At 40.7% G+C, this 23,714-nt stretch overlaps 1 protein-coding gene across 4 annotated transcripts; it reads left to right on the top strand.

The window, feature by feature from the left end:
- Positions 1 to 311: 311 nt before the first annotated feature.
- Positions 312 to 23,276, top strand: acot11a (acyl-CoA thioesterase 11a). 4 transcript variants are annotated; one of them, XM_080439212.1, is made up of 18 exons: positions 312 to 450; positions 4,173 to 4,376; positions 7,526 to 7,595; positions 8,171 to 8,231; positions 8,957 to 9,061; positions 9,892 to 10,030; positions 10,620 to 10,727; positions 11,221 to 11,312; positions 11,599 to 11,660; positions 12,180 to 12,299; positions 13,156 to 13,294; positions 14,954 to 15,009; positions 15,242 to 15,308; positions 16,906 to 16,989; positions 17,503 to 17,636; positions 17,971 to 18,138; positions 21,030 to 21,156; positions 21,582 to 23,276. In XM_080439212.1, the coding sequence occupies exons 2-18, from the start codon at positions 4,181 to 4,183 to the stop codon at positions 21,837 to 21,839; spliced, it is 1,986 nt and encodes a 661-aa protein (XP_080295338.1). In that variant the 5' UTR covers positions 312 to 450; positions 4,173 to 4,180; the 3' UTR covers positions 21,840 to 23,276. The 4 variants fall into 4 exon arrangements, with proteins under 4 accessions (XP_080295338.1, XP_080295337.1, XP_080295340.1 ...); XM_080439211.1 differs by having other exon boundaries at positions 11,596 to 11,660; XM_080439214.1 differs by lacking the exon at positions 10,620 to 10,727.
- Positions 23,277 to 23,714: the final 438 nt, after the last annotated feature.

Genomic DNA, 23,714 nt, shown 5'->3' with positions numbered 1-23,714 from the left:
ATAATAATAATAATAATAATAATAATAATAATAATAATAATAACAATAATAATAATACTTTTTATTTGTAACGCACTTTGTATTTGACATAAAGTGCTACATTGCATAAAAGCCAATAAAATAATAATAATAATAAGATATAGATAAAACAATTAAAAAGTGGCCTATGGTTGCTTCTTTTGGGCTTGTTTTCATAGACCTCGTTGCTCATTTCTCTCGCAAACTCTGGCAACAGCGAATCAACCCACGCAACACAAGTGCCCCCCAGCGGTGACACGGAGGAACAACACTGAAAGCACGCCTGTAGAGTGTAGTGAGTGAGGTAATCATGAATGGTGACACAGACACAGACAGTACTGTAGTTCACACGGTCCAGTAGGCTGGAGTTCAACGCTTTACACTTCATAAACACACAGAGAGGACTACAAGAAAACAGCAATAACTACAGAGGTAACTAACTGATCTGTTGGTATTGTACACTTTGGCATTTGTATGTAAACTTAAACTCAGAAACCAATCTGCTGCATCCTAGTCCACTGGTAGCTGTAGAATACAACTCTCGTAGATCGTATTTATGATTCTGACGTTTTCAATCTACGAGAGTTGTAGGGTTCACCCCCCATGGACACAGGGACCTTCAGCACTGTGCCCCGTAGACACTCCAAACATGTACAAATTGAAAATAAAGGTGCTTACCCCCATGCCACAAATGTTAACTCTCGCTACGGGGTGGTAGTGTAATGTAATAATCCATATATTTCAATAAAGAAGTGTTTTAATGACGTCTGTGGCCGAACGCCATTTTTTCACCCTCGTTTACTTCCTGTTTACATTGAGTGTAATTCCGGGTTTCACCGGATGCGCCCCGTCGCTACCGCCCATTGGGAACTTCCGACAGAATCGGCCACAGACGGCATTAAAACACTTCTTTATTGAAATATATGGATTATTACATTAAACTACCACCCCGTAGCGAGAGTTAACATTTGGGGCGTGGGGGTAAGCACCTTTATTTTCAATTTGTACATGTTTGGAGTGTCTACGGGGCATAGTGCAGAAAGTCCCTGTGTCCATGGGGGGGTGAACCCTACAACTCTCGTAGATTGAAAACGTCAGAATCATAAATACGTCTACGAGAGTTGTATTCTACAGCTAATATTTTGTGCACTTTGGCATTTTGTATGTAATGCTTACACTCAGTTAAAAACCAATCTGCTGCATCCTAGTCCACTGGCAACGACCTTAAAAAAATGTCATTGTAGTACAGATTATTATCTATTTATGACCGATTTAATATAGCTGGGCATACTTGAAAGTTGATTTATTGATTGATTGATTGATTGATTGATTGATTGAGTGTCAGTCCCACTAGCCTCGATCTCCAAGCTTTTATAGTCAGATAGACAGGCAGGCAGACAGACAGGTACAGGGGGGCAGGGTGTTAGACATAAAGTAGGTTATTATCTATATAGATAAAGGGGTTTTATCACACTCTCTCTCTCTCTGGGCTATCATTGTTTTCATCTGTTGATCGTCCTCGGTTGAACTACTACACAACTACACAGTGTGTAGTTAAACCACACACAGTGCAGTGGATTGTTTGTTAGCTGTGTTGTTGTTGTTCAAAGGTTCCTCGAAATTCTAGGTTGTTGGGTTTTTGGTGACGAAACATTTTGGGTGAACCCATGGCTGCAGAACCCAGTGTGCTTTCGTTCAGTTTGTTGGCTTGAGATCATTTTTAAAAGAGTCGTGTTTGTAAACTAAAGGAAGGGAAGGAGTTTATGCTACTCTAATTTTCGTGTAAAACATGGACTTTCTAAGCCCTGATCCTCCTGTCAACGTGAACAAACGTGATCTGAAAGTTCTGAAAACAACCAGAGGTAGGTGTTGTGTTGTGTTGTGTTGCAATCACCAGTGGTGGAAAAAGTACTCAAATTCTTTACTTAAGTAAAAGTACCAATACTGCAATATAAAAATACTGTTACAAGTAAAAGTCCAGAATTAAAAATTTACTTGAGTAAAAGTACAAAAGTATTGGCATCAACATGTACTTAAAGTACCAAAAGTAAAAGTACTAAATATTTGAAGATAGCAGATCTACAAGCTCACAACGCGTCGCATCGCGACGCGTTGTGAGCTTGTAGATCTGCTATTTTCAAATAGCCTATGTATAAAATAGGTTTAAAGTGGTTAATGTATGTTTCATTATATCATCATTTACATCTGAAAAGTAACTAGTAAAGTTTTCAAGTAAATGTAGTGGAGTAAAAGTACAATATTTGCCTCTAAGATGTAGTGGAGTAGAAGTAAAAGTATTGGAAATTGGAAATACTCAAGTAAAGTACAAATACCTCAAAATTGTACTTAAGTACAGTACTTAAGTAAATGTACTTACTTTCCAACACTGGCAATCACTGGCTCAGAGTGACTCTTCTTGGCTCATAATCTAAACTAACTGGCATCCAAAAACCTGTTTGGTGATGGTGGGAGAAAATAGATCAAAAGTTATCTCATGATCTTTTACAACAAATAAGAAGGGGGGGGGAAAAATAAGCCTAAATCAATGTTCTAATTTGTGTACAGCCATGAGAGAATGTGGAATGTGGAGCTTAATGCATGTTTTATTAATGCGGATGATCATGAAAGCAAAAAATCTGTGCCAGGTAATTGCATAGACAGTCACACTCTATTTGAATGAGTGCAGCAGCTCCAGAAAGATCCTTCTTAAAGAGTGCCTGAGAGTTTGTTTGGAGATAATTACATACTCTCACAACAGTCCAAACTGTCTGATTGAAACAAAAACATGACAATCCAGTTTAGGATGTCTTTCTTGTCGAGGCTAGTTTTTGTTTGCAGTTTGCAGTCAGTCAATTAATAGTCTGTTAAAGGTCCTCTCCCTCCCTCTCATGAGAAATCAACATGCAGTGATGGAAGAAGTACTCACATTTGTCACTTATTTGTCGCTTTTTTGGGTTAAATTATTTGTACTTTTTTCTGTCAAGCACTTGTGCTTTATTCTTGCTCTGTAGAGCACTTTGAGCTGCATTTCATGTCATGTAGAAATACTTCCATTGCAAGTTAAAGTCTTGCATTCAAGATTTACTTGAGTATAAAAATATTGGCATCAAAATATACTTGAAAGTAATAACTAAAAGTACTCATTATGCAGAATGTCCCATTTCACAAGTTTTCAAAATGGATGGAAATCTTTTGAAAATAGTAGATCTACAAGCTCACAGCACGTTGCGTTGTGAGCTTGTAGATCCGCTATTTTCGAATAGCCAAAGTATATATAGTGTAAGAGCCATTTGAGCCATATACATGATAGTCTCTTAATTGATGTCACCGCAGGTCTTGGTCAAGGCCAAGTTTTCTAGGTATTTAACAGGGCTGTAATCAGCCGCAGGTGTTGCCGGTGGCAGTCAGAGGCAAACCAGTTTTCGACTGTGTCTCATGAGAGCTGGAGGTCTGTGTGCGTTTTGAGTTGTATTAATGGTATTTGTTTATTGTAGGCTAAAGTGATTGGCACGAAGCAACTAAGAATAAATATCATTGTTTATGAACTTCAACGGACACTTGTGGACATCAGTTTGTACGGAGCACACGCCAGAACTCCCTCGGCAACCAGTATAGTGCCAGAAGTATAGGACTCTTGACACTACACACTTAATAGTACACCCAAGTATTGGACTTGGGCGTTACAGGGCTATCACCCCACGGAGACTTGAATTCATGGATATTTTTTTGTTTTTGTCTCATTCCTAAGCCTATAATTTGATGACCGGCAGCGGTGCCGGTAGGAGACACAAAGAGTCTCCTTTGTGTCTCCTACCGGAACCGCTGCCTACCGGTCCACTGGTCATCAAATTATTGTCTTAGGAATGCGACAAAAACAAAAAAAAATCCATGAATTTAAGTCTGCATGGGGTGACTAATCAATAGGAAAAAAGTAAAAATTATAATCGAAATCTACATAGTAAGTAAAGTACTTGAGTACATGTACTTAGTTACTTTACACCACTGGAAATGAAGACCAACAGGCTCCGAGCTTCAGACGAGCCATGATGATGGTGAAAAGCATGGAGGGGGGGGGGGGAAGGAAACGGCATACTTTTAGGTCTAAAATAAACTCACAAAAAAAGAATAAACTTGTTTCTTCTTCCTCTCCTCAGCCTGGGAGATGAGTTTCAGAAGCCAGGGGAGTGGCTGTCAGGACAGAGAGGAGGAAGACGAGGAGGAAGAGGAGGAAGATGGAGTCACCAACCCGTCGGAGGTGAAGATGAGCCAGCTGGTGATGCCGTGTCACAGCAACCACCGCCAGGAGCTCAGCGTGGGACAGCTGCTGAAATGGATCGACTCTACCGCCTGTCTCTCTGGTATTATATGTGTACTTCGGTAGTTCTCAAACTTCTTTTTGATTGATAAACATTTTTCAAACACTTTCAAGATTTTTCAAAAATGTTCCAAAATAGAAGATGTACAAGCTCACAGCGTGGAGCAAGGAGAAAAACAGAGAAGAAAACATGTCAAGGAAAGATGTCTACATAATACAGTATGCATCAAGGGTCTTCAACAGGGGGTCCTCAGAGTTACTACAGGGGGTCCTCCAAAATCTTAGTGTGATAGGATAAACAACATGAATTTATACAACATTGATGACAGTGCTGTCAAACTAGTCTATGAAGCTATCTATGAAAACGTTGAAGACCCCAGGTAAACACGGTACACGTAGCATAAGAAAGCAGCAGGTATGAACATGAGGTAAAGACATAAGGTGCAGAAAGGTAGCAGCACATAAGGCAGGTCTACATAAAGGCAAAACCTGAGAGGTGAAATTCCACAGAGGAAAGTATAGTCCCCATATAGCCCAGGCAAACTAGCTCATTTTGGACCTCAAAATCAAAGTCGTTGTAACAGAATTTGAAGTCACCAGAACAACATACTAAAAGTGCCAAGTAATTGCTAGTTGCGGAAATATGTTTAATTGGCATCCATCCAAAATGGCCGCCAATTATTGTCAAAAAGCCATATAAACATAAATGTTTTTGGAAGTCAAATGAAATCTCAGACATCTCAGAAAATTGGACTCGCCATGATTTTATAAGGCTTTTGAGAATAATTGGTGGCCATTTTGGATTGATGCCAATTAAACACATTTCCGCAACTAGGATTTCTTAGGACTTTTAGTATGGTGTTCTGGACACCTCATAGAAATGATGTATGCCTGGTGAAAAAAAAAATCTGTTACAATTACTTTGATTTGAAAACGCTAGTTTGACTGGACTAATGGGGGAACAAATCCACACCAAGGGAGGTAATCCAACAGAGTGAGTGAGAGTGAGTGTGGATGCATGTCAAAACACTTCCCTGTGGTGAGAGTGTCAAGGCTAATAGTCCATGAGCCAGACAAGATTTCATTATCGAAAGAGTGGGCAAAACCAAACCTATATTAAATTGTTCATAGGGTCAATACGAGTAAATAAATATATGATAACCTCTCCACAGGAGCAGCTTTTTCATGGTTATCACACATTTTGTTATTTTCCCCATACGTACATGACAGGTGAAAAAATGTCAAAATTTTAAAAAGAGTTATCATAATGAAACTTCCTGAGTTGATTACTTACATGAAGACAATGATATATCGTATTACAAGTTTTCTGAAATTGTATATTTAAATATGCAAATTACGCATTTAGTCCATGAGCCAGAGCCTCAAAATTGAGCCAGATATTGAATATTCCCTCGTTAAAACCTTTGACTCCAACATCTTAACAAAATGAAATAAGTATGTTGACTCTGGCTTTGTCCAATGTTCCAATGTTGATTCTGGAAAGTTATGCAAATGTGGGCATATTTTCCTAATGCCTAATTTGCATATTTAAATATACAATTTCAGAAAACTTGTAATACGATAAATCATTGTCTTCATGTAAGTAATCAACTCAGGAAGTTTCATTATGATAACTTTTTTTCAAAATGTGTGATAACCATGAAAAAGCTGCTCCTGTGGAAAGGTTATCATATATTTATTTACTCGTATTGACCCTATGAACAATTTAATATAGGTTTGGTTTTGCCCACTCTTTCGATAATCATTGCTCAATTTTGGGGCTCTGGCTCATGGACTATAGGTTCATTAGGTTCGGCATATTTGTAGTGGGCGGTGCCAGTTACACTGGCCCCGGGGTGCAGACCGAAGAAAGAGAAAAACATAGAGGGGTCCAGTAAGGGTCCATCTGGATTCTGGTTACATTTGTACACTTGCAGAGTTAAATGAATCCATTAAGGCCCGGAAAGCATTTTTAGATTTCTTTGGCTCTTCAAAAAAATAGCAGATATACAAGCTCATAGCGCGGCGCTATGAGCTTGTATATCTGCTATTTTTGGAAAATGTGTGGAAATGTGTGCAAATTTTTGAATATATATATTTTTTTAAAGTGAACGTTTGTATCTCAAATCTTTGCTTCTGGGGGGTCCCTGGAACAAAACAGTGTGTTGCTATACCAGTGGTGCTCCAACTTTTCCATGTCAAGGACCCCCATAATTATATGTATTTGGCCGCGTTACACTGGCCCGGGGCTCAGACCGAAGAAGGACAAGACAAAGAACGCTAGACTAGGACAACAAGAACTCAAGTCACACTGTCACAACAGGAGGATGGCCTCCCACCCTAGAGCCTGGGTCTGCCTGACGTTTCTTCCAGTTAAGCAGGAGTTTTTCGTTGCCACTGTCGCAAAATTGCCTGCTCAGGATGGGACTGTGGGGTCTCTGCTCTACATGTAAAGTGTCTTGAGACAACTTGTTGTGATTTGACACTTTAATAAAATGTTATTGAATACCAGGAGGGAGGTGGTCTTTAACACATCCACCGCCAGAGGTTAATCTCATAATGTACTCACCAGTGCCAAGGTGTTTTTGTTGTTTTTTTGTTTTTTTCATGTCGCCATAGATCTTGTTAAAATCCTTAAGATTGAGCCGTGAACGGTCTGTTTACATCCGCGAGATCTCCCTGTATCTCCCAGTGAAGACCGCATGTCAAACGGACTTCCATGACTGTAGTTAGAGCGGATTACGTTAAACAGTGAAATGCGAGGAGAAAAAACTACAGGAAGAGAATTGAGTTTCAGTTTCGTCTGTAGAATGGGAGCGGGCGTGATCGTCGAAACCGGATCCCAAATAATTCTATTTCCTGTCATCAAACCGGAAACGGAAGTGGATCAAAAAAATTCCGAAAGTGCACCCGGACCGCGCATGCGCGAAAAGACCGCAGCCCGTAGGACTACGGGCTCGGCGCTTAACCGTTGGATTTAACGGCCCGTAGAACTACGGGCCCGGCGGTAAAGGTGTTAATGTTAGATCTCGTGTGCAGCCAGGTACATGAGTCCAACAACGGTTCTGTTTTTATTTTTTGTTCTGTCTTTATGTGTCTCGTCCTTGTTTGTGTGTGTCCGTCCACACTACAGTGCATTTTTGTTACCAAAAATGCCAATAATGTGTGTTTGTTTGTGTGTCCTCTTGGCAGCTGAAAGGCATGCTGGGTGTCCCTGTGTGACGGCCTCTATGGATGACATCTGCTTTCAACACACCATCGGGTCAGTTTGTGTGTGTTTGTAGACCTGTCACACGTGTTACATATTTCGCCTACTCGCAATTATTTGATACTATTGTGGATAATTGTCAGAATCTATTTCATTGATCTGTGTGAATTGATGTGTTCAATTTTTTTTGATAAATACTCCAAACATTTAAAAAAAAGAAGCTCAAGCTCACAAACGTGCTGTGAGCTTGTAGATTGGCTATTGTCGCTATTTTCTAAAACATTTGAAGGTATAAAATGACTAGATATATGGTCTGTGGTGGTTGTTTGTTATATCTGCCCCGTGCAATGTTTGTTTACAAACAAAGCCTAAAAAAGCCACGCCAAAATGTTATCTTACTGTTCAATGTTCAATGTCAAATAAAATGTCATGATCAGCCCTGATCACAGCCCTGCGTGTGAGAGAGCTGTGTGACTCATGAAGACAATGTGACTCATTTTTCCTTAATGCGTCTGAATGTGACTCAGTTTCCTGAATGTACTGAGTCTGTACTTTCTGTCTGTCTGTGTCTCTCTCTCTTTCTTTCTTTCTTTATCTCTCTCTGTCTCTCTCTCTCTCTCTCATTCCAGGGTTGGTCAGGTGGTGAATATCAAGGCAAAGGTCAACAGAGCCTTCAACACCAGCATGGAGGTCAGATACATTTTTGATTTGATTTGAAATGCAATAAAACCACAGGGTTACAGCAGTTCCAGGACACACACAATAAAGTCCTTTATTATGGACGTATTTCCATTGTGGTTCCTCTCACAAGCAACAGTTGATAAATAAAAAAAACGCATTACAATACAAAACAAATGACAGTAACATATACACACATGAAAACAAGTGCTCCACTATCTATCCCTAGACATTAGAGGGAACCTTTTCTAATAGATATGCTTTAGGCTTAAACATAATAACACAATAATACATATTGTCCATGATACATTATGATGATTCCATCGACCGGTAGCCTTTTTGTAATTGGCTGTGAGACAGGTTTAATGATTACAATTTACAACGTAGGCATTTAGCAGACTCTCTTATCCAGAGAGACTTACAGTAAGCAAGTTAAACTACATGCAGTACATACAGAGACAGTGTAGTGTCTCAGTAAACTAGGATCACAGGTCAACCAAGAAACTAGCATCAGTCTTAACAATATACTATCAAAATATTAATCTGTATATTGAAACCAAAGGATACCAGGTAAACAAACAATGAACCTAGCATCTGTCTAAATAACATGCTATCTAAATTACATTTGAACCTTGTGGTCAAAAAACAAGCCTAAGTAAGCTTGTTTACTACAAACTTGGATACAATACAACAGTAAACTAACTACTGGACTGTGTTTAACAACATGTCACACACAGGTTGGCATCGTGGTGAGCTGTGAGGACCTGTTCACTGACCGACACTGGAGAGTTTGTCACGCCTACGCTACCTTTGTCACCCACCGCACTAACACTGGGAAAAAGGTAGGTGTGTGTGTGCGTGCGTGCGTGCGCATGGCCGAATGCATTGTGTGAAGAATGTGTGCATGCATTGTTACACAGTGGAAATGCCTCCCTGTTTTGGCCTTGTCATTATACTGTAGGGGAAAATATTCGAAATGTCCCCAAATCTCCCACCCCCCCCCATGCATTGTGATGTGTTGTGAGCTTGTAGATCATCTATTTTTTGTTTTTTTTTGTCATACAACTAAAGTATATAGAGCACCGAAGTCTGACGTAATTTACTCATCCTACCTGCGTTGCGGTTTATTTCCCCCATTCAGAATTCCCATCGACTTGTTTAATATCGCGTCAAATAAGAACTGTGTTCCAAAAATAAACAAATGACCCCGGCGGTTTGACTCTTATGGATATGAAGCATCAACTGACGGTGAGAAAACGCTAATATTACTGCGGCCAAATTAGTTACATTTTCGCCAGAAATAGACTTTATCAAATATAAGTGACTGACTATCATAAACGATACAGCGACACCTCCCTGACAATATCGCCGGGACAGTTTGTTTATTTTTGGACCACAATTCTTATATGAGACGATTCTAAGATGACCCAATGTTATTCTCCATAGAGACATTACTTCTGCAACCCAGGGGATGAACGAGTGACTATAGACCATATTCACACGGCGGCCATATTGGAATTTAACATTGAAAGTGCCACCCCGTTGCCGTGGAAACGGGGTGGCACTTCATTGACTTAATAGCAACATGGCCGCCGTGTGAATATGGTCTATGGGGCTCAAGTGATTAAGTAGTCATTGAGGTGTGTGTGTGTGTGTGTGTGTGTGTGTCCAGGTCCAGCTGAAGCCCATCAGCCCTCACACTCAGCAGGAACAGGTGGAATACTGCGTGTCGGCCGAGAGACGGAGGATGCGGTTGGTGCACAATGACATCATCAAGGACCTGCTCTCTGATAGGACGGCCGTCCTGCAGGGTAAGGAAGGAAGGGACCGTTTTACTAAAACCTTTCACCAGAGCCATTCAAGGAGAGTTGCGTCACCTTCGGGGCCAGGTCTTCTACAGAGCCTTCTATTGGCCAATAGTGACAAAGCCCTAAACCCGGAAGTTTACGGAATGCATTGGAGTCTATGGGCGTTTGTCACTATTTCCAGTTTACATGAACCACGTGCTGTTTCTGCCCCCTCATTGGCGCAACTCTCTAATATAAGGCTCTGCCTTTCACTTAATCCATTAAGACCGGGAACGCATCTGTGTCATTTTAAGATTTCTTTGGGCTAAAGCAAAAATGTTTAACTCAAATCTTTGCTTCTGGGGAATTCTACCAACGTCTTCTAAATCCTAACCGTTTTCTAAAGAAAATATATCTGTGGTTCTCAAACTTTTCCATGTCAAGGACCACCCAAAATGATATGTGTTTGGCCCGCGGCACTCGGTGCCGCGCTATGAACTTGTAGATCTGCTATTTTTCAACAGCCAAAGAAATCTAAAATGACACGGATGCGTTTCCCGGCTTGAATGGGTTAAGAAATGTGTGGTGTTCATTATGATGAAATCACCACCAGGAAACGGGTGCATGGCAGCAGAAGGCGACGGATTGAGCAACGCTCTCTCTGTGGTCAACATGACTCAACGTGTGGAGGGTGAAGGTGACGCCCCGGCTGTGGACAGAGGTTGTGGCAGAGCACATTAAAATCACTGTTGCCATGTCTGCTTATTATGAGCGAATTTGTGCTTATTTTTTCCTGTAAAGTTGCTTGTAAATATTGGTGGTCGCTTTCTAAAGTGCAGTTGATTATTTGGGACATGCTTCCTAAATGTTGTTTAAACCAGTGGTTCGCAAACATTTTCATGACAAGGACCCCCAAATTAAAGATCTGCAGAGACGGGGAGACCCCTCTTACCGAACAAACACTCCACAGCAACGATTTGTATCACATTCTAGAGCTTGAACCTTTTTAACAAAATGTTTTGCTTTAACCAAAAAAATATATCACTTACCCTACCTTTTAATTTGTAACTCTGCAAGTGCACAAATGTAACCAGTAAGGGTCCATCTGGTTACATTTGTACACTTGCAGAGTTACATTAATGGGCTGGTCACTTGAAGTCTGAGATCTACGTTGCATTCACTCCTCTGTGTGTGTGCGTGTGTGTGCCCACTAGCCACCAGCCCTGTGTCAGAGAATGCGGTGGCAGCATTGAAGACTAAAGTAGAGAGTGTTGAACTGGTGCTGCCCCCCCACGCCAACCACCAGGTAATCTGTCTGTCTGTCTGTTTCTCTCTCTGTCTGGCCCTCTTTACCTACTGCAGTGCTTCTCAAACGTTGTCATGTCAAGGACCCCCAAATGGAATATGTAATTGGCCACGGACCCCCGCATCTGAAAATATGTTGTTGTGCCGGGACCCACTTTATTAACAAGATTTATGTTGTTAAAATGATTCAGAAATATTTAAAAAAAAAACACATTTGTTCAAGATTTTTTGATAATGGCTTGCTATTTCAGCTGTGTCTCTCTCTCTGTGTCCCCTACAAAAAGCAGAAGAATACATTTGGAGGACAGATCATGGCCTGGATGGTGAATGTGGCTACTATCGCTGCTAGGTATAGCATACAATTCACACACACACACACACACACAGTGGATACCATTCATACACACTATCGACGTTGTACATAAAACTGTTTTTTTGTGTAGAGGCCCACAGGTCACTGCCATAGGAAAACAATGGTTTTGCTGCTGAAGCATTTGTCTTGTATCAATGTATTCGCCCCTTAAAGGAGTAGTTAACCCCCAAAAAATCGTGTTTTCTATCAATTACACACCCCATGAAGCCTTGATTTCATGGAGATCTTTTAGTTTTCGTCGCATTCCTAAGCCAATAATTTGATTACAGTCTCCTACCGGCTAATTTATTCGGTAGGAGACACAAAGGAGACTCTGTGTCTCCTACCGGATATACACACAGCCATCAAATGATTGGCTTAGGAATGCAACGAAAACAAAAAGATCTCTATGAATTCAATGCTTCATGGGGTGTGTAATTGATAGAAAATAAATAATTATTTGGGTGAACTACTAAGACTGTGTGTGTGTGTGTGTGTGTGTGTGTGTGTGTGTAGTCGTCTCTGTCAGGCCCACCCCACCCTGAGGTCCATAGACATGTTCACGTTCAGAGGACCCTCTCTGGTGGGAGACAGGCTGGTGCTGAGGGCCATCGTCAACAATGCCTTCAAGAACAGGTTCATATGGACACACAGACTAAAGTACCATTCACACTGAGCACTATAAGGTTATCGTTCACCATTGTATATATTTTTTGTATAGTTGGTGTGAACTCTGCCATCCACTTTGACTTTTTAAAACTATATTTTTATATTTGTAGTGCTCAGTGTGAATGGCCCTTAACACATTCTCTGCCAGGTATTAATTAACCTTAGTTAACCTTAGTTTTACCTTATTTTGGTGATCCATGTAGAGCCAGGGAAGTCACGTTGTGGACACGGATGTAAACAAAGGCTGTCTGGGGGGAGGGTCTCGCCTATCCACCGGAACACGATCATCCATTCTGTTGTTATCGGCAGTTGAATATGGCTCGTTTTCACACAAAAAAACATTCTGGGAGAAGAAATCCAAGCTAGATGTGTTTTTCTGAATCTCATAACATGGGAGTAGATTTTTTTTATTTATTTTTTTGGGATGATTTCATTTCTTGCTCTAGCCTTCTCTCGCAGTCAAAGGATCATTCATAGTAGGGCTGGTAAATTAATATTCCAATTTAGAATATGGGGGAAATATGTATATTCGAATATGAAAATTAATATTTGAATAAAAAAGTTTTTTTCATGTTTATTTGACAGGAACAATACAAAAAACAATGTATTATTGGATCCGAGCACTTGATACATTGTTTTTTGAGCACTTGATACATTGTTTTTTGAGCACTTGATACATTGTTTTTTAGCACTTGCGTTGCTCCTGAAAGTATGATGGAAGCATTTGAAAATCCAACTTTGTTATTCAACTTTGTTACATTGAAGTATATCTTAATGTGTGTGTGTGTGTGTGTGTGTGTGTGTGTGTGTGTGTGTGTTACAGTATGGAGGTGGGCGTGCGCACAGAGGCCTACCAGGGGGAGGGGCCCAACAGACACATAAACTCCGCCTTCATGACTTTCGAGGTGCTCGACGTGCACGGGAAGCCGTGCACGTTACCACGGATACGACCTGAACCCCTAGTGAGTCAAACGTTGTGAATGTTATGTAACAGTGTTGCGAACTTATGACACCAATGTCAACGTCATGGACTGTATTTACCGCCACTTTGGCAAAGACATGCCTCATTGACTGTATTTACTGTACATGCACCCTATCGGTTATACAGATACATATTGTGTTGCAAGGCGTTGTAAGCTTGTAGATCGGCCATTTCACAGGTTTCGCCTCTTTTTTTTGGGGTAATATTTAACAATTTGGCCAATGTTTGGAATGTACAGTATTGTGAGACCAATGCGTCACTGACCGTATTCACCGCCACTTCTGCAAGAAGAAAATGCGTCATTGACTATTTACTGTACAAGTACATGCACACACTACCTTAAATTAATCTTAAAAAGCTGTCATCTGTAAAATGTACACAGCATGTCCTTCCTGGGTTTAAGTACCAACAACAGAGCTGCATGCTAGGCTACTACAGTGGTAGTATCATTGTTGATTTCGTCGACTAAAACTAAATATATTTACAATTTCGTCAACAAATGTTAGTGAGGGATCTAGTGGAGAAGAGATCCAGTGGAGCTAAAAGACAAGTCATTTTATGTTTGGTTGCGCTCGGGTGTTGCGCTCTGAAAATAGCAGATCTACAAGCTCACAACGCATTGCGCTGCGACGCATTGTGAGCTTGTTATTATTGCTATTTTCATCACGCAACCAAGTGTAAAATCAGCCACTACGACGCCATCAAGGCACCGCCAAAATACATTTTAGTCGACTAAATCAACTGTAGATTTAGTCGACTATTATCTTATGATATTTAGTCGAGTAAAACTAGACTAAAACATTTCAGATGACTAAAATATGACTAAAACTAAATGGAATTGTATTCAAAAGACTGTGACTAAAACTAAATCAAAATTTGCTGTCAAAATCAACACTTGAGTAGTGAGCACGCAGTCTTGCAGGTGTTGGTCAAAAAAGGTGGTCATATACACCCCAGTCAAAACAAAAGGTTTTTGTTAACAATAAGTGAACATTCTGTTTTTAAAGTGAGTTTCTGTCCTCACTGCCAAGTTCATAATATTCTGCAATGAATGAGTGTGTTTGTGAAGTAGTGCACAATTGCAGGAATGTTCACCGTTAATACGGCTATTAAAACTGATAAGCCTATTCAGCCTTTGTCATTAACCACTCGCATTCTTAGATCATAATCCATTGCTTTGTATTGAAAATTGCCGTCATGATAAAACCTGTGCTCCAGGGGGCGTTTTCATAAAACAAGGCTGGTAGTAGCTCCTCCTAACAGGCTGAATTAGATGGTGATTAAGCCATTAAGACCGGGAACGCATCTGTGCATCGGCGTCTCCGTGTAAACATGGAATACGGGGGAAACGACAAAACGTGTGATGTCATGGTTCACGTCGGCTCTGGTGCAGAGCCGTAGAACCACTGTTGCCAGATTTTGTGAGAGAAATAAGAAGCCAGTTCTATGACAACAAGGCCCAAAGAAGTGACTAGGCTGCATGAGCACTTTAAACCTATACACTTTAAACCGCTTCAATGCAACCTCTGGGTTCTATGCATGCGTGACTGGTCTATCTAGCAGCGCGTCACCGCCACCTAGCGCCTCCATCTAAATGCAGAATAAAAAGTGAGAATCTCTCTCTCTTTGTGTGTTGTAGGAAGGCAGCAGGAGATTTCACGAGGCCATAGCCAGGAAGAAGATCAGATTGGACAGGTACACAGACACATACTCTCTCCTGATGTCAACCTTGTATGTCCAGAACTGTTACTTTTCAGGAAATGAAAAAAAAAACATGAGACTTTATTGGTTAGATATGTATAAAATAAATACCCACAGACACACTTGACCACTTTCACTTCAAAATAGCAACAACAACAAAAATAGCCCATAAAAACAGTCTATCCAAAAGGCCTTATATTGAACATGATCCGTTTTGTTGTTTCAGGAAGTACATCATTTCCCGCAAACAGGCAGAGGTTCCACTGTCTGTGCCGTGGGATCTTGGAAACCAGGTGGGGTTCAGATCTATGCGTTATTTAAGGTAATGATAAAATATGTTCCTGGCAGTGGTCTAGTGAAGACCAAAATAACGTATGGACTGTTAGTCATCATCTGTGTACAAGAGGCTTGACTAGTTTAGCCTGTGTTCATAAGTCTAATCAACAGAGACATTAGAATATAACACTAACAAACGTAGTATATTTTAAGTCCTTACTTATTGGTATTTCACTTTAAAACACTTTTGGGGTCATTTTATAGTTGATATTCATTTTATCCTATATAAACCCAGTGTAACTTCAAACTCTGTTTTAACCATGTTAGACTCATTGTAAACGCATGTCCCTCCCTGGTTCTGGTGACTGATATTTTCCTAAGGCTTTCTTTCTTTCTTTTGAAAATGAAAACAATAAAATAAAATAAAATTAAGTACAAAAAACGCAGCTCCCTCACCCATTAGTTGGATAGTATCAGTCACCGGAACCAGGGACATGTTTACAATGAGTCTTAATACGGTTAAAATTAAGTTTGAAGTTCAATGGGTTAATATACTGTAGAAGTGCAGTGTGTCTGATTCAAATTAATATAAAATATCTAAATATTAAATCAAGCAACGTAGAAGCACACAAAAGTCAGAGTAGACGTTAAAATGACCTTCAAGTCCTCCTCCACACGCTAACATGATAATTAAAGCCTTATAACCATTAACCAACCTTCATATGCTGTCATTCACACCTACTGTACCAAGTACTATTAGCCAACATTGTTTATGACTGCAATGTTAGTGACTTGAGGACAAACGGGGCACTAAACCTCAGACTGAACCATCGACACATAAAGTAGTCATTATGTGTTGTGAAATACAGTGTTTATGTTATTATATCCAATGGTTAGAGCAGTGTTTCCCTTATAGCTGAAGACCCAAAAGAGGACGTTTGCCCGGGACCCAAACTAGTGAAAATAGCAGATCCACAAGCTCACAGTTGCGAGCTTGTGGCTCTGCTATTTTCACTGATTCTTATTTTTTCTTTCTTTTTCTTTATGGAAATTATTGGATTTTCGTATTTTATTTATGACACAAAAATTTGGAATTGTTTTTAATTGATGAAAAACGTTTAAAATATCTTTAAATAATTATGAAAAAATATGTAATGTAGGAAACCCAAACATGGGTCCCGATCCACATTTTGGGAACCGCTGGGTTAGAGTACAGGGTAGAAATGAAGTCCTATTATAACCTTACAAATTTGCCCCGATTACCCTGATCTCCATTATCTTTTTTTATTTTATTTTATGGGACATAAGACAGGACTGAACGTATTTAAAAACATTTTTAAAGCAGAAACAAACACAAAGAAAGTATATTAATAAATAAGGAAGATGCAATGGGGAGAAGTTTACATCAGAGTATCTGAGGTGCTCACCTCGGAGAAGGAGTATTTCTTTAGGATCAGTCTTGGTCGAGGGATGTGAGGGTGTTTATGAATGTGATAAGCGGTTGCCATCTATCGTAAAAATTGGCAATTGAGCCTCTTTCCTTTGACTCTGCTGGGTGTATTATGGTTTGTTTTGATAATGTATGTCCATTGTGTTTGCTTGCATGTGATCTAGGTGTTTCACAGCTACAACAACGTCTCGGCACTGACCATGCTGGCTGCCAGAAATAACTGGATCCTCAGCTCTGAGAAAGACAAGGTATCGGCTGTCCTTAGTCTTTTCTACTAACGGTATAATAATCCAGTCTATTCAACTGGGATGGCCTATTTTAACCAAGGATAATGCTGCGTTCACACAGGAAGATATAAAGATTACAGTCTACCATTCATTTTCAATGGAAGCCAGCGACATGAACATACAAAGCAACATCCGACGATTGTAGATCTGCTACAAAAGATACAAAGATACAAATTGAAGTTGAGCTGCAGGTTCAACTTCCAGATACAAAGATACAAAACTACAGCTGTAGCTCCGATGACGGACACACGCTTGATGACGTCAACGACCGTGTTGAGCGACACAGATACAAAGATACAGAGCGACAATTATGCTGTGTGTCTTTGTATCTTTGTATCTTTGTATCTGCCCGTGTGAACGCAGTATAAGTAACCATTGTCCCGTTCTGCTGTATTCTGTTTTATTCCGCTGTAGGTGTGGTGTGTGACTGTGGAGTGGTGTGTGACTGATAATGTGGTTCCCTTTGTGTTACAGGTTCATCTTTACACCATGGAGCAGAAGTCAGTCCTGAGCTTCAAAGTGCAGGCGGAGGTGGATGTTCCTGCCAAGACGGCCTTCAGACTGCTGGCCGAGCAGCAGAACAGACCCACCTGGGACAAACACTATCTGTAAGGCCCTGTTTAGGCTGTTTAGTCAAATCCCATTCATTTCTCAAATCCGATCTTATAGGACCGACTGTTCACACTGCTATTTGCAAGTGATCAGATCAGATCTGTGTGTTCAGACTGATTTAAACGTCAGGCGGCTCTGGGTTGACGTCTACGGTGGATTTTTATGAAACAAAGACTTTGCAGATAGAAAGAGGTTTTCAAGAAAAATACGTGACGTCAGTGGTGCTTTCACTCTGTCTCACAAATAAAACATTAGGGGCCCTATCTTGCCTTATGCCTTATGTTTTAATACAGTCTTTACTTTAACTGTCCTGTGAATTCCCTGACACAGGAAATGTGAGCTGATTCGCCGGGTGGACGATGACAACTTCCTGTATCGCATAGTGACGCCGTCGGTGACGTGTGCGGCGAGCGGGTCTCCGGTGTCCGCCAATCAGGGACCAGGGATTCTCCAAGACTTCATCTTATTGGCTTCCAAGAGGCGACCGTGTGGTGCTGGGTCAGTGCAACAATGTTATCTTGTCTACAGTAAATATTGCAATCTAGTGTGCAAATAATATAATGTAATTTCTGTGAGCTTTTTACAAACCATTCCCCTTGCTGATAGCAACACTGTAGGTTGTATTCATGGTCATAACGTGAACCAAGAGCAGATATACTATCACATCACAGGTTTACAGGTATAAAACAGTGGGTGAAATTAGTTTTTGTAGGGAGATCAATAAAAAGGGAAGAGAGATCAATAGAAAATTATCTACATATTTACACATGGTACCGGATATCTATCCGGTATGATAAGTGCTTGAGGTAAGACATAAGGTGCCGTAAGTACCTGAGTAGCCCCCCATTTGGAGCCGCTCCCTCCGGAAAGTAAACTTTTTAGGACTGGGTGGAAAAAAAAGTTTATTTAGTCAGCCTGTGCCATGATTTCCCATTGTAGCCAAATCGGGAGCAGTACTGGCACCCGCAACAGTAGGACCTCATCTCGGAGCTATATAGCGGAGGGAGAGGTTCCAAATGGGGCTATAGAGAGTAGGGGTGGAAAATATAATCGATTCAGCAATTAATCACGATTCCGATATGGACGATTATGAATCGATTGTTAAAATAAAAAAATCGATATTATTTTACAAAAAAGGACTCGTTTATTTTCTTGTTGGTTTTCTGCAATTGTTGATGTTGGCAAATATAACCTTCAAGCTGACAGTGACACATCTCTTCCATTAGTTTTTATTATCAATAAAAGATAATGGAAGTAAATTAATCGCTAATCGCAATAATCGCAATTGAATCGCAGCCCTCGGAATCGAATTGAATCGTCAGGTACCTACAAGTAAGACGCGCGAACGCGGGAAGCGAACGCAGCTCGAAAATATTGTGTATTTACGGACTTGTAATCTGTGTTATTTCACCGTGATGGGGAGAGAAGTGTGTGTGTGTGTGTGTGTGTGTGTGTCTAAATTCCTGCACTCTGGCGCACTCGGGTGGCTGCTTACAGGCAGTGCACGCATGTGAGTCACATGGGTGCATGCAGCCAATGAGAGCGTGAACACAGAGAGACACACGCACAAGCCGAGCACGGTTTCATAGTAAGCTCCACTTGCGCGGAAGGCGCGCCTCCTTCCGCTGCGTTCGCAACCAATTTCCGCCCCTAATAGAGAGTATGCATGCACATGCGTCTTTTCCACCGGGACACGCCCCCCTCATCTAGACTGCGTGACGAAACATTGAGCAGCATGGAGCGTTGGAGTTTGGAAGAGCTCGTTGGAAACCACTCACCGGTCCTGCGTAACACCTGTTTCTAAATTGCACACATAATGCAGGAGGCAGCGGGACGTTTCGTTGTTGAAAACGAGCGCTTCCAAACTCTGACACTTAGAAATATAATCACCTGCTCGGAATTTATTGACAGAACGCACCTCATAACATGTCTCTATGGTGGATTTTTATGAAACAAAGACTTTGCAGATAGAAAGATGTTTTCAAGCTTTCCGTACAGCTGCCATGTCGGTGAGTTTAACGTCGTTTAATACAGTCAGATAGGACTGGAGGAGGATGTATGGGGCTGTCAAGGCCAGAAAGTATTTTTTTTGCCACTCAGTAGGCGTTCCCGTATAACTTCCGGGTACGATGATGTCACGCACATAGCCTCTGTTGCCTGAGGTAAGACATGAAGGTGTGTGAGCATAGCAGCAGATGTATACTGTACATCAGGGGTCTTCAACGTTTTCAGGCCAAGGACCCCCTAGCTGAGAGAGAGATGAAGCAGGGACCCCCATTTAATATCGTACAAAATTGTTTCAGATTCAAAACATTTTGTTTACATACGTCTGCTCTTTTTTCCCTCTATGCCTCTTTGCCAAAAATAGCCAATCCACAACGCCTCGTTGTGAGCTTGTAGATCTGCTATTTTTGGCTAAAGTTCTCCTCAGAAAGGGGATGCTATAGGGTTCAAGTGGTTAACTCTTTGACTGCGGACGACGCGATAACGCGTCAAGTGCTACTTTGTCCAGTTGGCCGTCGACGCGCTGGACGCGCGTTCATTGTTTAATCTCTGATTGCGCTATGCTGCTTAATATTCAATGTTATTCTCGAGTTCCACTTACTTCACGGACATCTGCATCCGGTTTCATGACCTGGATTCCGTTTCCGGTTTTTGATTCTTTTCCCCAGTCATTTTCGTCCAAAATAGGTAAATAAACGGTCTTTCACACGGTATGACGGACAAACGGACAGTTTCTCTTCTATAATCTATGGTCTGGGTGACGATCAGTCATCGCCGTCGTGTATCACGACGGCATTTTGGCGATCAAAACAATCTGGGACGACGTCACTTCCGTTTTCATGTTTTTCCTTGTCTAATCTATCAAGAAGGCTGAGAGAGACCCAACGACATGATCAAGCAGTCATGTGCTGCACTCTAGTGGCGGATTTGTGCTGGGTCTTTACATTATGTCCCCTTAAATTATTTTCATGAGAAAAATTCAAAATATAAAAATAAAAAAACACGAAAATTGCTGGCACTGGGGGAGTACTTTATGAAAATACTCTGGCAGTCAAAGAGTTAAGGTAAAATAAAAAATCATATCACACAAAGATTTAGCGGACCCCCTGTAGTAACTCTGAGGACCCCCTAGGGGTCCCGGACCCCCTGTTGAAGACCCCTGCTGTACATGATATGCTATGGACGTCACGTTGGCCCACCCAGATAAAGATAACAGATTTCCACACTGTATGAGATCCAATAAAACGTCAGATTCCATGAAGCAAAAAAAACAACAACTCAAGTCTAACCAGATTTTCCCCATGCAGGCCCAGTCATTATTACACATGTTCTGTATCCACTCCACAGCACTGTAGTGACCTGTTGATGTGATTTGTCCTTCACAGGGACCCATACGTCATTGCGCTGCGCTCTGTGACCCTGCCCACCCACCCCCCCACTGACGAGTACAACAGAGGAGAGTGTGTGTGTGCAGGCTTCACTATACTGGAAACCAGTAACAACACTTCACTGGTAAGATTCACTCTTGGTGCATTAGTAGTAGTGGGGCCCTGGAATGAAGGTTAGGCCTGATTTATACTTAGTTGCGCACAAAAATATCAGATCTACAAGCTCACAAGCGTTGTGAGCTTCCAGATCTGCTATTTTTGGTGCGAGACACCGGTGCGTAACTACAGTACGTATACATTAGGCTTTAGAAAGGAAAACTCCTGAAGCAAATGTTTGTTTTAACCACTTTAAACCTGGTGTCCCTATTTAAATCATGTCATTATTGGCAAGAAATAATAAACAATAGATGTACAAGCTGCTTTTTTTCCACTAAATCAAACCAGGGAATTGTATTTAAAGCATTCTAGGCTAAAGCCCAAGATGTTGTATTAATATGGTGTTTATCAGAATCACGTGACCTATACCTAAACGTCCTACTCTGATTCCAGATCAGTTACTACAACCAGGCGTCTCCGGAGGTTCTCCCCTACATCTCCACGGACATCGCCGGTCTCTCCTCCACCTTCTACCACAACTTCTGCGCCTGCAGCCAGTACCTGGCCCAGAGCAGACTGCAGCCCCCGCCCCAAGAACCACCAACAACAACAACAACAGAAGAAGAGGAGGAGTATCTGGATGACGATAGGCTCTCGTCCGGGAACCTGTCTGACTGTCTGGCAGCCGCCCTGCACAGTACGCAGCTGTAGCTTGTTGAGGGTTTTTGTGTGTTTTTTGTATTTTTTTACTCTGTCCCACTGTGGTGCAATGTTCTAAAGCAGTGGTTCTCAACCTGAGGGTCGTCGTGACCCCCAGGGGGGTCCCCATATGATTTTAGGGGGGTCCCCAGATGACAGTAAAGTGACAATTTAAGGAATTTTAATACCTAAATAAAATAAAAAATAAAAATAATTTAAAAAAAAATGAAAAAGAACAGCAACGATAGGTGAGGGAAGCAGTTATTTTTTTCCCAATGATAACTGAAAGAGGGCATTAATGTTTTGGGAGGTAAATTTAGAATGTAATTAACTATCTAGGCCTAGGGTAGCTAGTATAATCATGTTTACATACTGACTGGTGATCTTAACCACATTAAAGGGAAAGAACACTTCGGGAGAGGTTTGGGTTGCGTTAGTTAACTTGCCATGATGTAACTCATGAAAAAGAATTGCTGCATTGATTAGAAATTGATCATTCTTCTTGACTTACATTGTACGGTGAAGCGGGTCTCTTTTAGCACGTAAACAAACACAAACAAAGCTGATGCAGACAATATAGAACATCACAAAATCCAGTACTGTTTGTCAACTTCCTGTCGATTTAGCTATTTTTATTAGGAAGAAAACCTGAACTGGATCTTCAAATGGTAAAGTTGATATTTTTGTTTAAAAAACAAACGGTACCCTGTACTGGGTTTTGTGATGTTCTATTTTGTCTAAATCAGCTTTGTTTGTGTTTGTTTACGGGCTAAAAGAGTGACTGCTTCACCGTACATTTTGAAAGATCAATTTCTAATCAATGGAGCAACCATTGGCGCAACGATTGTTGATGTCCACCTTTTGTTGTTACATCATGGTAAGGTAACTACACAACCCAAACCTCTACCAAAGTGGTCTTGACCTTTAACCCTGGTGTCTTCATTTTGGGCAGGTCATTATGGGCTAATATCTTAAAACATTTTCCAAAATGACAGTATCCACAGGCTCGGGCGTGTGGCTATTTGCGCAGTTGTATTCTACAACAAAGTATAGTGGCTAGGTCTGGTGGTATGTTAAAGAAATCACATCTGACGACCCTAAAAAGAGCATCAAGTATGTAGAGTTCCAAATATCTCATTCCAACTGTTCAGACAACTACAAGAACAGATCTGATTCACATCATGGTCAGAATATCTGCGTTTTTTGTTTACCAGTGTGGGAAATTAATAACGTTTACCATTGAAAGAGGCACTTTATTTCCAGATCTATTTTTATGGATGATGTTTATATAGGATATGGAATCAAAACAATGGTACAAATGAAATGATTCCTTCATGTTATTGTAGTGACAAAATGACAACATTACACTGTTATGGCATTTGAATAATATACTTTAGTACACTGTATAGGTTTGTGAAAATTAAATAGAATAGAACACTCCAATAAAAAATTAAATTGAATGTGTTTAAATTGAGAGTTTAATTTGAATGTGTGTCTGTGACCAGTGGTGGAAGAAGCACTCAAATGTTTTACTTGAGTAAAAGTATAGATACCACCATGTGGAAGTACACTGTTACAAGTAAAAGTACGGTATTAAAAATGTACTTGAGTAAAAGTACAAAAGCATTGGCATCAAAATATACTTAAGAGTACTAAAAGTACGCATTTTATGCAGAATGTTCCAAGTTTCCAAATGTATAAAATCCTTTGAAAATAGCAGATCTACAAGCTCACAACATGTCTCTATACAATGTTTTGTGAGCTTGTAGATCTGCTATTTTCAAATGGTTAAAGTGTATAGGGCTGAAATGGTCAGTCTGTGTTTTGTAATAACAATCTAAATCTACAAAGTAACCAACGTTTTCAAATAATTGTAGTGGAGTAAAA

The sequence above is a fragment of the Gymnoscopelus braueri genome (assembly GCF_963280865.1).
Source record: "Gymnoscopelus braueri genome assembly, chromosome: 10".
In the NCBI taxonomy this organism is placed as follows: Eukaryota; Metazoa; Chordata; class Actinopteri; order Myctophiformes; family Myctophidae; genus Gymnoscopelus; species Gymnoscopelus braueri.
This window is presented reverse-complemented; position numbering and strand designations above follow the sequence as displayed.

Excerpts from the sequence above, each read along its gene's own strand:
- acot11a (XM_080439211.1), top strand. The coding sequence starts at position 4,181 with ATGAGTTTCAGAAGCCAGGGGAGTGGCTGTCAGGACAGAGAGGAGGAA. Across the intron at positions 13,295-14,953 it reads GGATACGACCTGAACCCCTA|GAAGGCAGCAGGAGATTTCA; the intron begins GTGAGTCAAACG and ends TGTGTGTTGTAG. Across the intron at positions 17,637-17,970 it reads ACCTGGGACAAACACTATCT|GAAATGTGAGCTGATTCGCC; the intron begins GTAAGGCCCTGT and ends TCCCTGACACAG.